This window comes from Triplophysa dalaica, chromosome 21 (genome assembly GCF_015846415.1).
Source record: "Triplophysa dalaica isolate WHDGS20190420 chromosome 21, ASM1584641v1, whole genome shotgun sequence".
NCBI classification, from domain to species: domain Eukaryota; kingdom Metazoa; phylum Chordata; class Actinopteri; order Cypriniformes; family Nemacheilidae; genus Triplophysa; species Triplophysa dalaica.
Genome location: NC_079562.1, coordinates 10,517,120 through 10,532,789, shown reverse-complemented (window position 1 = coordinate 10,532,789; position 15,670 = coordinate 10,517,120). Strand labels below are relative to the sequence as shown.

Here is a 15,670-nt window from a genome sequence, read left to right as displayed (position 1 = left end):
CAGCTTTAGCTTCATGAAGTCATAGAGTTCTTGCTAAATTCATTTGGAAGAAAGCAACATCTTAACCCTGCTGTGGTTGGGAAGGAATTATGTAACCCTCCATTCTCTATTATATGTAATGTACATACATGTGTGTTCGGGATAGCATGCAGTAGTATGCAGTATGAGTGGCTCTAGAGAGGTGGATCAGAGCTGCATTTTGGACACTGTTAGATTACTGTGTCAGTGAGGGAAAGACTTGTTTGGGAAGGTGCCTAAGCCCTTGTTTATGATGTACGTGTATGCAATCACAGAGTGTAGTTAAGTGTAGTACACTGAGCAAGTTGAGTGTCTGCGCTGCTACTAAATTTAGATCCAAGCAGATGTGAAGCTTTAATGTGGATCACATCACCTTGCCTGTCTCTGATGCGCGTAACATTCTCATGTCCTGTGACTTTGCATTAGTGCTGGAGAAATTAGGTCACGGCTGTCTGCTCAAGGGTCATAGAATAAAAGGAGAAATGAGGGATGTATGAGTCTGGAGGTGAAAAGGATTGTGGGAATTAAATTTTAGGATTACATTGTGGCAGTGAGAGGAGTGACAGAAAGTTTTGGTATGAATTTATTAAAAGATTTCCAATTGTTTACTTGTATTTTTGTTTCTTACTGAAGTGAGATTAAAAAACGACTGCATCTTGGTCATCTTGGTTTATAGACGGTTTCAGCGGAAACGACTTAAACGTTAAATTGCAGGAACTTAACTTACGGTAGACCTCAGCAAAGAATCAATAACTGTTGAGTAGTTGTAATTGAACTTAATACAAATAAAGTACATTTACATTTAGTCATTTAGCAGACGCTTTTATCCAAAGCGACTTACAAGTGGGGTAGGTAATGGAGGCAATTGGGACAGCATAAGTACAACAAAAGCATAAGTGCAATCAAAAGAAGACTGGTCTCATATAAGTACAATAAATATTAGGGCTGGGTGAAAAAATCGATTCACATATGAATCGCGATTCAATCCTCTAGCGATTCTTATCGATTCACATATTCCAAAAAATAGATTTTCTAGTTAATATAACAATTGTTGATGTTGTCGGAACAAAAAAGCCTCAACTTTTTGCGAGAGTGGTGTGGTGCCCGGACATTCTAGAGACCGCACAGCTTCAGCTCAGCAACAGTGATGGCGCGGGCTAAAGAAATACAACCGTCCAATTTTTAGCGAGACCAAGTTTTTGGAAATACTTCGGATTTTTCAACTCTATGGTAAGAAGAAGCTTCACAAGACGTATGCAATATGCAAGCTTTCTAAAGCCAAGGTGAAGTATTTTGAGAGCACTAAACGTAAAAAGTCACATCGAACATCGAAAAATTTCTACAACTTTTCAGATCTTAAAGTCCCCCTATAATTATCTTAAAACTAATCTTTTACCATCAAAATTACATTTAATTTTTTTACCGTATATATAAATTATTTTCCTTCCCTAAGAAAGCTTTAATGTAACTACACCTCAGCTTTATTAAGTATACAGATACATGAATATGCAAATAAGCCCCGCCTGCACTCAATCAATCTTGCCAGTTTAGACGCTGCTAAAACTGAAAGTGAAACTTGCTGGTCCACAGGGGTCAAATGAGTTGATGTGATTGGTTACATTCATGACGTCATTAACCAGAGCAGTTTTAAACTGCATTTAAACTGCATCCTCTCTTGAGATAATACTCAACAATGGTTTAAAATGATACATTTGCACATGGTCTGTCTTAAAACACATTAAAAACACCACATAAACATATAAACAACGTTAAAAACTTGATTTTCACCACAGGTGGTCTTTAAAAAAAAAAAAAAACATTTGTGACATACAATATACAAAAAATTGTCAATAATAGACTTTGTTTGCAATAGAATTCCTTTTAAAAAATTTGTTTACTATAACTGAGAACAAAAATCCATTCTTATCGGTTGCATAATTCATAGCAAATTTAAAGCAGTAGGTCTTTCAATAGATAAAATAATGAACTAGGATAAAATAAATGATTTTTATTATGCAATGAACAACATAAAGTATGTTTTGCGAATTGTCAGTGAAAGACTATAGACTGTGCCTTGCCTTGGTGCCATCAGCCAATCATCTGATATCTGCCAACCTGCCATATTCAGTCATGCCCCCTGGTGGCGCAGTTGGAAAATCTTATCCGGTGTCAGTTGCATCTGGCTGCTGCTGTTTGCTTAGTCACAGAGCCTCTCCCCCCCCCCCCCCCCCCGAGGGGTCAGTGCGGAGAGCACATGCTTTACTTTAGATACTGTGTTGCATCAGCAGATTGAAGCATCATTGTGAGTGAGTGAGAACTAGGGTTGTAGGGCTTTTGTTAGAATGGCATGCTGACACGCCCCTAAAATGTGAGTGTATGTATTGGTTGGGAGGAGGGGTGCCATATTGACTCGTGAGAGCATCCTGCTGCCTTGTACGCTGTGGGGTGCTGTGGTCCCAGTGTGGGGTGAGAGTGGGTTGTATCACAGAGCCTTTAATCAAACCCAGTGGTGGGGCGACATAGAAACAGCCGCTTGGTGAGAGAGAGACACACACACAGGCAGGCAAACAAACACATGCATTTGATCTTGCATCAGATTGATGAATACAGACATTTGTATACCACCACCTAGACATTGCAAAATATAGAATTATATAACGTATGAAATGCATAGTTACAATGCTATTATTATAACCATTGGTTACATAACTGTTTGTGATGAAGACATACAAATATTGCAAATGTTCACATTGCATAGGGAACATGTGAGTTCAAATGTAGCTGGAATCTGGATGAAACTGAAAAGATTGCCTTCAGCAGTACAAACACAAATGGATGTTTTATTCGGAGTTGGGCTTGTGATTCTGCTGGTGGTCTGTCAGAAGTCCAGCTGTGATACTTTTCACTGCTGTTGGTCTGATAAAAGCCCCTTGGGTAGGGAAGATATTAAGTGAAGTCGCCAGTCAGTCCCCTCAAGGGTCTTAAAGTGCTGTGTAGGTAAATGTGTACGAGAGAGAAATTCACTATCTATTCACACTGTGACAGGAACTCATTTAAATGTGAAAATAAACCAGTTTACTTCAGTTTTAAGGGTGTCTGTCATTTCAGTTGGCCTTGACCCGGGTTACTCCGTCTCCCAAGTAAATGTAATTGGTCCAAAACCTCCCTCCATTTAGTTGTTAGCAGTGTTGGGTAAGTTACTCTGAAAAAGTAATTAATTACTAGTTACTCATTACATATTCAATAGTGTAATTAGATTACTGTCCAAATTACTCTGTCCAAAAAGTATTTAGTTACTCATTACTAATTACTTTCTATATCCTACATCAACCTTGATTAGTTAAGTGATTCAAGAATATACATGAAACGGCTTATTGAATTCATTCAAATAACATTATTAACTGACCAAAGTATTACAAATGTGAGAATTATACATTAAAGCACAGATTTTAAAGTAAGACTTTGAATTTTGATGTCAATTACGCTATTGCACACGCATATATTTAACAAAGTATTTAGTTTATTTACATCAAAAGTGACTATTTAAATTACAGAAAACATATGAGTAATCCCTTACTTTACTTTTTCAAGGGAAAAGTAATTAAATTACAGTAACTAATTACTTAGTAACTAGTTACACCCAACACTGGTTGTTAGTATGATAAACATCAATAGTCGGAGTCTGTCATATTAATTGGTTGTTATTTTATCTTTATTTATATGCACAAAACATAAATAAAGTAGATAGACACATCTGAAATATGTGGAAGCAGATTGATACCGTAACTACAAAATCTATTAGGAAGAATTGCTTTGTAAATTTCTTTGTTCTGTTTAACACAAAATAAGATATTTTGAAGAATGTAGGAAAGCAAAGAGTGCTGGTCCCCTTTTGACTACCACTGTCATTTTTCCTACAATGGTAGTCAATGCTGTCCCAAAAATGTTGGTTACAAGCATTCTTCCAAATATCTTTATCAGTGTCTTAAAGTCTCCTGTTAATACTATCAGAAAGGTCTGAGGCATGTGGTGATTTTCTGAAGCTTGCCTGGATGAAGTGGAGTATAAAATAAATAAATAACATCTTCCTGTCAGGCTCGCAGAAAAGTTATGATCATCATTCTACAGTTCTTTTGACTTGGAAGCCGTTGGCATCTGTTGCCGCAACTCTATTGCCATCACTTCCCATGAACCGCAGTGCTTTCTGGACAATTAAATGCACACATGTACAAGATGAAGCAATATCCAATGAGCAGTGAGCAATTCGGCCATATCACCCAGATTTACCTGCGCTCACCTCTTGACCGGCTTATACAGGCTGCGTTTCAATATCATGCATGCATAGATAACTTCTTCCAAAATACATGTGTTCTCTTTCCTGAAAGTTACACACATTGATATCCCAAACACAGTCAGACACAACCATAAAGACCAGTGAAGCTAATACGCTTGTCTGATGCCTGCAGTCAGAAGGGACGAATATAAACGACGGCTCTATCTGATCAACGCCGCATGTCTGAGATGAATCATTGGAGGCGTATTTTTTGCCCTGAGCGCTGGGAATCGATATAAGCAATCTGGAATGTGGTAAACAATTTCAGTTGCGACTGGAGAGAAATGCTGTTGTAAAGCGTCTGTCTTTTCGGTCTCATACGGTCATATAAAATCCTCAAACCGAGCAGCGATAGGCCGGGATGCTAATAAATTCAGGGGGAAAGCGATGAGGTCCTCCATAAATGAGAGGTGAAGATGTGTGCCTGGACAGTGACACTGTGGTTATATTAAATGAGGGGGTAAGTCGTTTCCAAAGGGAGACCAAGTTTAAAAAATGAATGAAATAAAGGTGCCAATTTAAAACAGAAACAGAAACAGAAACACATCTCAGGGTTCATATGTTAAGTTTTCCCATTTAACTAGGGATGATGAAAGTGTTTATAATTATGTCAATAATTATGTGACAGAAAAAATGGATTTATGGTAGGCCTACAATAAGTCACCAAATCTGGGTGCTTGGGCTACATCTGTGTATATTTTTTCGCTGTATGAATCATTGGAGTAATTTTGTTCATATACTGTGGCAAGCAAAGATGTATTAAGGATTAGTAAAACGCGATCTGTCAATCCTCTTGCGTTCCTGCTTGTTACTGTTAAATTCCAGCAGGGGGCATCACACTTAAGCACCAAGGCTGCATGAGAGCTGCTCTGACCAGCGTTTCTATGGCGACCGGGCCCAGTGTGATGCGGGCCAGGCGTAATGGAGTGAAACACAGAGGGCAGTGTAGAGCTAGGAAAGAAACGAGAGCTGAATACCAATCACACAGGCACTTGTTTACAGACCTCATACCTGCCTTTATTCCTCACACCTACAGTGCAGATACAAGCTTCCCTGCTAATGCTGCCCCACTGTGTTTAGAAACACATCATTGTCATGGGCTTTTATATTTAACCCTCCAGTGTTAAATATAATCCCTTGAACATGATGGCAGCATTTCTTTTTGATGGGCGTGTCTGGGAGTTGGTGAGCTGAGGGTGATCTCTTTGCTGATCCTATGGGGTTTGTGTCATAAGGAGTGCGCTCATTAGATGACACAGGCAGATATGGAGGCCTGTCCACGGGGTAGCTGAGAGCTTGCTTTTATATGATGGTTAATATGACCAGTCTTAAAAACATGATTTGAGCACTCCCCTTCGCATCTCTGTTTTGAGTCAAAGACAACAGATTTTGTGTTTCTTTTAACTCAGCCTTGTGTTCGTCCATTTATTTAACACAGCATCAACATGCAATGACTCCTAATGTGTCATTATACATGCGGCAAATATACATGAACATCCGTTTTGAGAGTGTAGTGTCTGGAATATTTTCAGGAAAGGAAGGAGAGATTGTTGCATAAGTAAATTTGGATATAAACACACAATACATCATATTTTAACTATTAAATAAGGTCGAACCACTAAGTGACAGTGTCAAACATTGAAAACCATTAGATGAAGTTGCAGATGGAGAAAATAAATGTTTTTGTATTTACATCAATAATTCTTTACGTGCTTGGCTTGCATACTATGATTTTGATGTGAATTGGTTCATATCAATTGTAAGTAATATAAACATGCTAGGATTTTAAAGTATTGGTTGCTTTTTTATCGTGTTGTTCCAATGCATTTTAACCCCAAAACCATATTCAGATAAGACAGGATTGTGAATTTTGAAGAGTAATTTTGAAAAATCATCTTTTTTATATCATGTTTTATTTTGTTAGTGAGCTGTATTGTTTTTCTATTATGGCTTGAATCAAAACAAACCAACACCAGTTTGATATTAATTGGAATGCACAATAAAAAAACATGATTTTTAAACAGAGTAATCTCATTCTGGAAATAAACTCTTCAGTACACATTATGACTTAATTTTATTGTGTGTGTGTGGTGTGTGTGTGTTTGTGTCTGATTGAGTCTATTCTCACACTCTATTTACTCATCTGTCATCTTTTTTTCAAGAGCCTTTTGAACATTTTATTGCTTGCTTTTATGCACATGCGGAGGAAAATGTCCACATTGTATTTCGACTCCAAAGAAATTTGCAAGTCTGACAGTTCTTTCATTTTCCAACTCCAAAGCCGAGCCAGTAAATCAAGCCTCTTTTCAGTTCTTGGATTTCATTTTCCCAAGAACGTAGGGCTGGCGTCAGCTGGCAGTCATGTGTCTGAGTGGTACCAGGTCTGTGAAACTCCGAATGGTTTGTCTGATCCCGTAATCTCTTTTAAACACTGTGCTTTGGTTTCTCCTGGAGAATATTGAGATCCAGCGGGTAATGGAAAATACACCCTGGAAGTGTGGGTTTCCAGTATTTAGAAACAGTTGTCTTAAACACGTGCATTAATGCAGATACTCATTAATAATATACAGTAAAGTGTGCCTTGGCTTTCATGTTCATTCTCCATCATCAGTTTATCTGCCAGGTGCAGTTGGGCTGTTGGCAATTTGTTATTTAATTATCTGTTTTAGGAGGGATTTAGGGGCTCAGATGCCAAATGGTGTCCCCACACCCCCATTACACAGACACACACACATTTATCACTTCTTTTTGCCTTTTTGTGTGGAGTGTGGACATAAAATGCAGAATATTTTTAGATAAACTGCAAGAAAATGTCCCAAAATCTGCCATGATACAGAGGTATGGCCACACAGAGCAACAAATCTGCAGTTTTGTCAAATAAGATTAGTACCACTTGGCTGTTGTAATCTGAATCTGCAGATAGTAGGCCTAACAACAGGAAAAATTGTTACAAATTGTATCAAAACATGCAAAAATCAACCACAATGCTTCTGTGTTCATCTCACAATATGGAAAATAAATTTGCTGTGTTGACTATATCTTATTGACATACAAAAAAACATACCAGCCTAAAGTATAATAGCTGTTATTAGTTGAAGATGCTTTTCTCCCTCCTTGAAAAGTATTTTGTAATTGCATTTGAAAAACACTTGCTTCCTTGAAAAGGTGCTTTTTAGGCCCATTCTTTGTAGTGCACTAAACCTCCATCTCCATAATGCATATAATAAGATTATATTATGTGTAATCTGTGCGTTGCGTGTATAAAGTGTGTGGGTCTGTGTAAAAAGACACCCGAAACATTTGCTGGCGTTCACTCTGCTCGCTTAAAACATCCCCCTTTGAGCCTCTTTGTATACAACCAACTAAATAATAATACGGGAACTCAAGGATGCAAAATTCTAGATTATAGACATGGAGAAGAAAATACATCAGTGGCCTGTGACCAGTCATTTTTTGCATTCCTGCTCAAAGCACGAAGTAGCTTGTTTGTATTCTTCAGAGATCAAGCACTTTGTGTCTCTTCTATCGTCCTCCGCTTAAAGGGATAGCTCACCAAAAAAATGAAAATTCTGTCATCATTAACTCAACCTCAAATTGTTTCAAATCTGTGTAAATTTTGTTTATATGTGGAACACAGAGAAAGATATTTTGAAGAATGTTAGAAAGCAAACAGTTCTGGGGCACTATGGACTACCATAGTACTATGGTGCCCCAGAATGGTTTAGTTTCCCACATTCTTCAAAATATCTTCTTTTGTTTTCAACAGAACAAAGAATTTTGCACAGTGTTTGAACAACATGAGGGTGAGTAAATGATTTAAGAATTTTCCTTTTGGGGTGAATTATCCCTTTAAGTCACGTGGTGGTAGGCTGTTACAATACCAAATTAGTCTTTTAAAATGTCAATGTTAAGCTCTTTTTTTATTTTAAATGATTAGTAACTGTCCTCTTACACATCTTTGTCTGTTCACTCACCCGCCAGCATCTCTGCATGGCAGGAGCTCAGATCTCACCAGGTTCATTGTTGATGTTGAGTCTGACTAGCTCAGCGGCTAATTGGGTATAAAGTGAGTTTGCGATGATTGATGGGGTGGCGATGTAGTCTGAGCTTGATTCTGGCTGGTGTAGGTTTAAGTAATGATTCGCAACCTGTTGCGGGGATTAATTCACAGCGGCATGTCATGGTTCGAACACGGACGCCGGGCTGCGGTCACCAGCTCAACAGGACACTGTGTGCCACTCGTGTGTAACTCCGGTTTCAATTCTGAAAAAGCTGTTAAGTGGGGTTTTTCATCGAAAACTATTTTTAGACCTGGATTGGGCTAGATTAAGAACGGTCCTCCAGAGGTTCAGTTAGAAGAGAAAAGCTATTTTCTGACCTTCGAGCTTAAACATTGCCTGGCACAGTCGGTTTTTGTTTTACAGCCAATAGTACAACCTGCTTTACAGGTTAAAGAATTCTTAAAGGGATAGCTCACCCAAAAATGAAAACATTTCATTATTTACTCACCCTCAAATTGTTCTAAACTTGTAGAAAGTTTGTTGTTCTGCTGAACACAAAGAAAGATATTTTGAAGAATGTTTTTAACAAAACCATTCAGGGGCACTATTGACTATCATTGACATAGAAAACTACTATGGTAGTCAATAGTGACCAAGAACAGTTTGGTTGCATACTATTTATGAACTATTATCAGTTTGTGAAATCAATTTCACTAGTAGAACACTGCGCCATGCACTTAGACCTCAACACTACACAGACAAACAACAACAACAAGAGAAATAGAACCAGCGCTAATGCTAAAGCAGTAATTCTTTTCTATAACATTAAGGGGAAAGTTCACCCAAGAATGAAAATTCAGTTTTCATTTACTCAGTCTCAAGTTGTTTCAAACCTGTGTAAATGATATTGTTCCACTGAACACAAAAGAAGATATGTGTAAGAATGTTTCTAACCAAATAGGTTAGATTTTCATTTTTGGGTAAACTATCCCTTTAACCACATGATCTACGTTGCTGCAATCCATGCTGGGAAATGTCCTTGTTTAAGGTACAATTGTAACTGTAATTTGGTAGAACTGTTTAACACACATTAGACATAAACTTAAGTATGCAGTGTTTGAGTAAATCCAGTCAGTACACAAAAAGTAATATATTTAGTCCTCATAACAAATGTCCTGTTTATCAACTGAAGTTGCTTTTATACAATGTAGAAGACGGGACACAACAAAACATTGTAAACACAAACTTTGCATGTTTAATGTATGTGCTACATCACTGCAATCTGTATGGCTAAAGATGCAATACTGCATCTGTGATATATTTAAATTAGCAATACAAAATATTAAACATTTTTGTAATGTGCAAACTATGAAAATAATTATTTCCCTTGACCTTTTTTCGACCGCCCTAAAAGGCAGCTTTCATCCTTTAATGAGTGCTGTGATTTTTAAACAGTTTTGATCTCATAAATGCCCCCCTTTGGTCGGTTCATTTATACGCAGAATGAATTTTTGTTCCATTTATCTTTTTATATCTTAGCCAGAGTTCAATGCAGAAATGCTGATGTGGTATCAGACTCTGCCAGTCCACACTTATTTTAGTTAGTGTGCTGTGCGAAGGTAATCCCCTAATCCCATAACACCCCACTAGAGGAACAGCATTGGATATCACATTAAGATAACGCTTTAATGAAAACACTTGTACTTCTACTTTTGAGTGTAAAAAGTGTAAACATCTTGTTTAATGCCTGTAGTTTTATACTGGCCCTGCCGCAGTGCACCCTCAAAGTACTACGTATGCAGCATAGCGTCACCAAAGTGTGGATGATGATTATGAAAGGCGGGGCCTCATTTAGAGCATCAAGTATTGCTATGGCAACCAAGTGTGCTGATACCTTGTCCTATGTAGGTTGCAATAAAGTCTGTTCAATGAAGAGAATTCCTCACATTAATCTGATAAAGGGAACTCCCAAGACGAGTTCCTTCTACATTTGAGTAACCGAGGGTTTGTGGCAAGGCCGGTGTCTGCGACTGATCTGGCATTGGCGTGGGCACTCAGCGGAACCACATTAACACATAAACAGCTTTTGGCTATTGGCATCTCTTTGAAATGGTGCTGGGTAAGCGATCTGTGTCTTCTAAACAGATGGTGGAGCTGAGGGTGGGAAATGTTTCACACTGCCCACTCTATTTCTGCTTGCTCCGCGTTGAGGTGGCAGCCAGGTATCCCCATGAGCGTGAATCGAGGTGTGCTGCTAAAATGTGCTAAAAGCTGGTGCTAATGTGTGAGGGATTACCGTTTCACGCCCATACGAATCAATTAATGCGCTTATGATTTTGGTAGTAGTAATTTATTTATTGTTATAGACTGGCCTTTTGTCTGCGCTAATCCTATATGGTAGCTTTTTCGGTTTTGGTTTTTTCCTGTCATGTTTCTCTATTACCCATAACGCTCTTTGTCTAGGAATGGTTAAGACTGCTGTTTAGGTCGGATATCTAACAATAGATGCACTTGATTCAGCATTATTAAAATGTGTGTGTTTCTTCTTGGTTCCGCAGGAAACAAACTCAATAAAGACCTGAAGCTCTACCTGAGCCAGAGGTTTCAGAAATCCTCCCCGGACCATGAGCTTCAGCAAACCATACGAGACAACCTCTACCGCCATGCTGTGCCTTGTGAGTATCCTCATTATTTCTTATTCAACAAAACTCCAGTCGACAGTCTGTTCACTATCTGTGGAAAAACTGTACTCTGATGTATTCTAGTCTACTGTACTCTCGGTAATGTTGATATGCAGAAGCTGTGTTTACAGAAAAGTAATGGCAGGACTGTTTGTACAGTTTGAGTATCCTCGGAAGTCCTTTTTTTTGATTGAGTAGGCGGCTGCCATGTTCTTGTGAGAGGTGTGATTAAAATATTGTGTTTCTATATTTGTATAGAGATCGAGAGCAGTAAACATGCAGCAGACTGAATGTGCTTTGACATGTAAAATAGATGTTTAAAAGAGTCCAGTGCAAGTATGTTGGAAAAAAACGACGAGAGACTTTCACATTCTCAACCATACTGCTTTAACTTTGTTTGTGTGTGTATGTAGTTTGAAGTTTACAGGATATACTGTTGAAATGACATAATTGCATTTTAATGACTAAACATTCAAACTTGAAAAGCATTGCACTCTCCAATATAAAAGCTATTTCAAAAAGCATTCTGCTAAAGTTTGTAGAAGATTTTAAATCTGCTTTTAGTAGTTTTTTTTCGGTCGTAAAATCGGCAGCAGCAGTCTCAATGTCATCCAGGTGAAAGCCAATCACCTCTCGGCTTCTGTTTGACTTTTGAGTTGTGTGCGTTCCTGCTAATCGAGCTCTCATCTGTAGACCGTCTCAGATTAAACAGACTGATCCATTAGCTGATGTGACAGAAAGTGAGTGGCGGTGTGTGTGTGTGTTTGTGAAAGAGAGAGTGATTGATAGACAGGAGACAGCTGGATGGGCAGATGGGAAGGCAGGTCTGATTGGAACACTAGAGTCCATCATGGTCTTCAACTCACTCACGATTTCATAGACAATAAAACACAGCCATGCCCTTTCAGAAACGAAAACCTGTCCAAATATATCTGCAGCCAAATCAGACAAATTACTGTGTTGAATAAAACGACTCAAAGAAAATTGTAGTTGTGTAGAAACATATTGGTTCTAGAGACCATTTGATTGAACCAAAATATGTCAGTGAAGGATGAGTCATCAACATTTTGGTTCATTCTAACAAAAGAATAATGCCGCGGTCAGAATTGCGAAATTCGTTCAGATGGTGGTACGAAAATGGGCGGAGCAATTTCTCCATTTTGTACATTTCTGTACCTAGAGGTGACGCTAGGATGTTTTGATCTTCTATTGGTCCCATCCACTCACATGACCAAACATGAACTGTGTATATCAATGGAACGAAAAGTCAAGTGTGACCGCGGGCTTAAGACTGATCATTTTAAATGCCTCAAATTATTTGTATTACCGTTTTGGAGTGAATTAGCCTATCACCGTGTCCACACCGGACAAGAGATAAGAGACAATAGAACATATTATAATTAAAAAATGTGTCCACACTGGATGCGACGCGTCTAGTGTAGACATGGTGTATAGAAGGCTAATGACAGTTGAGACAAGTAAAAGAGGCCATCTATGTAAAACTGGAGCAGCTCTGAGCGGGGGGACATGTCCAGATGCTTCAAATGATCCAGAATCAGTCTCAGGACTAATCATTAAAAAAAGTTTGCTTATCTGGAGTTAGTTTTTGTCTCTTAAGTAGGGTAAAAGTGCCTTGAGCTGGGTTTGAGTCACAATGCAGAATCAACATCAGACCATATGACATTTTGGCTAAACATGCTTTTAAATACAAATAAAAGTTTAGTGCATTCAACACATTTTTGTAGAAACAATTCTACTGAATTTCCCTCAAAATCAGCAAAGCAAATGATGGGAAAGTGTTGAAAAGGAAATGTTTGTTTGGGTTATGAGCCATTTTTGTGCTCTTGTGTAAAACATTCAAACAGGCTTATTAAATTCCCTGCAGGCACAAAGAAAGATATTTGGTAAAATGTTAGCAACTGACATTTCTGGGACACCATTGACTACCAAAGTAGGTTTGGAACTACTTGAGGGTGAGTAAATGATGAAAGAATTTTGGGATTCTTTACCATATGATATTTTTAAACTTTTGTGCATAATTCATGACCTGGGTCAGAATTCTTAAAATTTGAAAGTGTGTATGCTCTTACGTTAGATTTTCTCTTGAGTGGACTATACAGATTTTTTTGTTTTTGTTTAAAGAGACTTAGAAAGAGACTTTGTGACCTCTATTCATGAACGGGTTAACCAACACTGAGACCGTTCCACTTGGATGGCACCACCAAATTTTCATGAAAGTCTGTGTCGGAAATTGAATGTGTGTTTTGATGGAGCGGTTGAAATCTGCGTGTTGATTAGCTGGTAATTTTACATGACATGGTGTTGGTGAACATGACAGGGATGAGTCAAGATTGATCAGTGTAAGGGTGGGGTTTTGATGTGTATGAGGGTCAGTATGTGCTTATGCATGAGGGGTGCAGCTGTCTCTTTTGTTTAGTGATGGCCTGACCAGCCAGTTGCCTCTCCAGGTGGCCAGTAGCTGGGAGTGTGTGTATCACTATGTGTGTGTGTGTGTGTGTTTGAGAGTTTTGTTGTGTTGGGGGTGTAATGGCCGGCTGGTGAAAAGTAACAATACAGGCATGTGACCCCGAGAAAGAACTGCTTGTCACTAATACAATTGTTGACACAGAGGCAGATTTAGGATCTGTCGTTGTGTGTGTTATGCATCCATTGTAAGTCTACTTATCTTAGAAAAGTTGTGCTACTGTGAGTTAAAACACTAAAAGCCAAATCTACAGCTTGTGACTTTGAATCAAATTAAATTGTTTCTGATATTGTGGTCTCAGATAGTTATATGACTACTAAACTTTAACTGACCATTGTCTCACAATCTCTTTCTCCTCCCATAATAAAATCAATATTTCATTTCCATTTATTTGTTAAGCACTTAATAAGGAAGATAATGTACAGCTGGTCAGTATTTATCACTAAATAAAGCCCTTCAGGGAGTTTCCTTTTCGCAGTTGAGTCCTAATCACCCTTATTAGATAATGATTGACTACACACAATCTCTTACTACGTATAGCTCTTAAAAGAATAATTGTTCAAATCATTTTCCATTCACTCACATAAAGGCACTCATTTGAAGAATGTGTTTTCTTCAAAACAAAACTTTCTACTGACACAGAAAGTCCCAATGTGAACTGTGGAGCCAGATTTTCAATGCACTTTAGCCACCTCTTCTGTATCTCAGACCATTTGTCATTCGCTAAATGATTTAATGCATCTTCCATGTTTTATCTTTCATTCTCTCTTGAATTTTAGTAAGAGACAGGTGCACCCTTGTGTGTGCGGCCATGTGTACGTTCTTTATCTAACTGTTATCCTATGATGTAATAATCGAAAACAAAAGACAGTGCCCTTTGTTCCCTCTCGTCTCTTCCTCATTTCGCGCTCGGCTTTTTCGCATCGCCGACACTGTCAACACAACAGATGCCATTGGAACGGCGCTCCCACCCTCAATGTTTTCACATTTTCCTCTCGGTCCCTCTGTTCTCGTCCTCATCTATCAGTCTATTTAAGCTTCCCTGTGGTTAGCCAGCCTTTGCTTGCCCTCTCTCGCTTCCCTCCTCTTTCCTGCATCCCCCCACCCCCCCCCCCCACACACCCCCACTTTGGCTTTCTCGCTCTCTCCATTTGTTTTTCTGCTCAGTAGCAGACAGCACGGTTGCAGCCGAAGACAGGTTGCTGCTGCGATTTCTCGCCCGAAAGAAAGGATTACAGTTTTGGGAGGCTTCTCTGCAGCAAGGCAAGTCTCGTTTTTCTGCATGCTCTTATCCTGCATTTTTTCTGTGGTGATGCCGGGAAGGGATTTGCGATTTAGCGGGTAATGTATGGTTGCTTGGTTCATGTGGCGGATGGCTCATATATATAGGCTTAAGGGTTGGATTGGGGGTGGGGTTGTTGTGGGGGTGGGGTCGGGTTGTAGCGGGGTTGAGTCAGGGGAAAGAATATGGGGAAAAAAAGCCAAGATCAAACCCTTCAGTCACATCTCGTTCACAGGGACAGATGGCTCCTGGCTGTGGAACTTTCTCATCGATATGATTTATTCTCAAGCTATTGTCTGGAGCCCCTTTGGGGAACAGATCTCATTTTACCTTGGAGAGCATGGGTACGCGCGTGTGTGTGTCTGTGTGTAAGAATGCAAGCGTGTGTGTGTGATGGAATGATTATGTGGTAAGAGGGTGTATGGTGCTCCAAAGGCCATCATCCTCGATGTAATGAACAATGATCAATTCGTCACCTGGACAAAAGCGTCAAAGAAAAATTCAGTATGTCCCTGCCGTTTGCACCACCGAGCGCGCTGTTGATGTCTCACATGATGTCTCAGACAGGTTACTGCCCAGTCATATGGTGTCTTATGTTAAGCATCACAAACATTGTTGCTAGGTAGATCTTAAATCTGAGAGAGTGCATTTATGCCATGTGACCCGTCGTTATCGCTATGAAATTAGACTTTCTGAGCCATAAAAGTCTAGCAAGCAGCTGGAAATTTATTTCGTGAGTTTTTGCTAATTGAATGAACATGCTCATTCAGAGTTAAAGCGCGTAGTCCGTGGGAGCAAGCGAATTAGCATTTAGCATGTGTGCTAGTCTGTCTGGAGATGAGTAACACAGTTCAACCGCAGGCTCGGAGA

At 39.1% G+C, this 15,670-nt stretch overlaps 1 protein-coding gene across 8 annotated transcripts in view; it reads left to right on the top strand.

Annotated features, from left to right (window-relative positions):
- magi1b (membrane associated guanylate kinase, WW and PDZ domain containing 1b) overlaps positions 1–15,670 on the top strand; it is a 114,079-nt gene that overhangs the window by 39,801 nt on the left and 58,608 nt on the right. For all 8 annotated transcript variants that reach the window (XM_056734431.1, XM_056734435.1, XM_056734430.1 and 5 more), the window contains exon 2: positions 10,911–11,027. In XM_056734431.1, the coding sequence (XP_056590409.1) occupies positions 10,911–11,027 (117 nt within the window). The remainder of the gene's footprint in view (positions 1–10,910; positions 11,028–15,670) is intronic.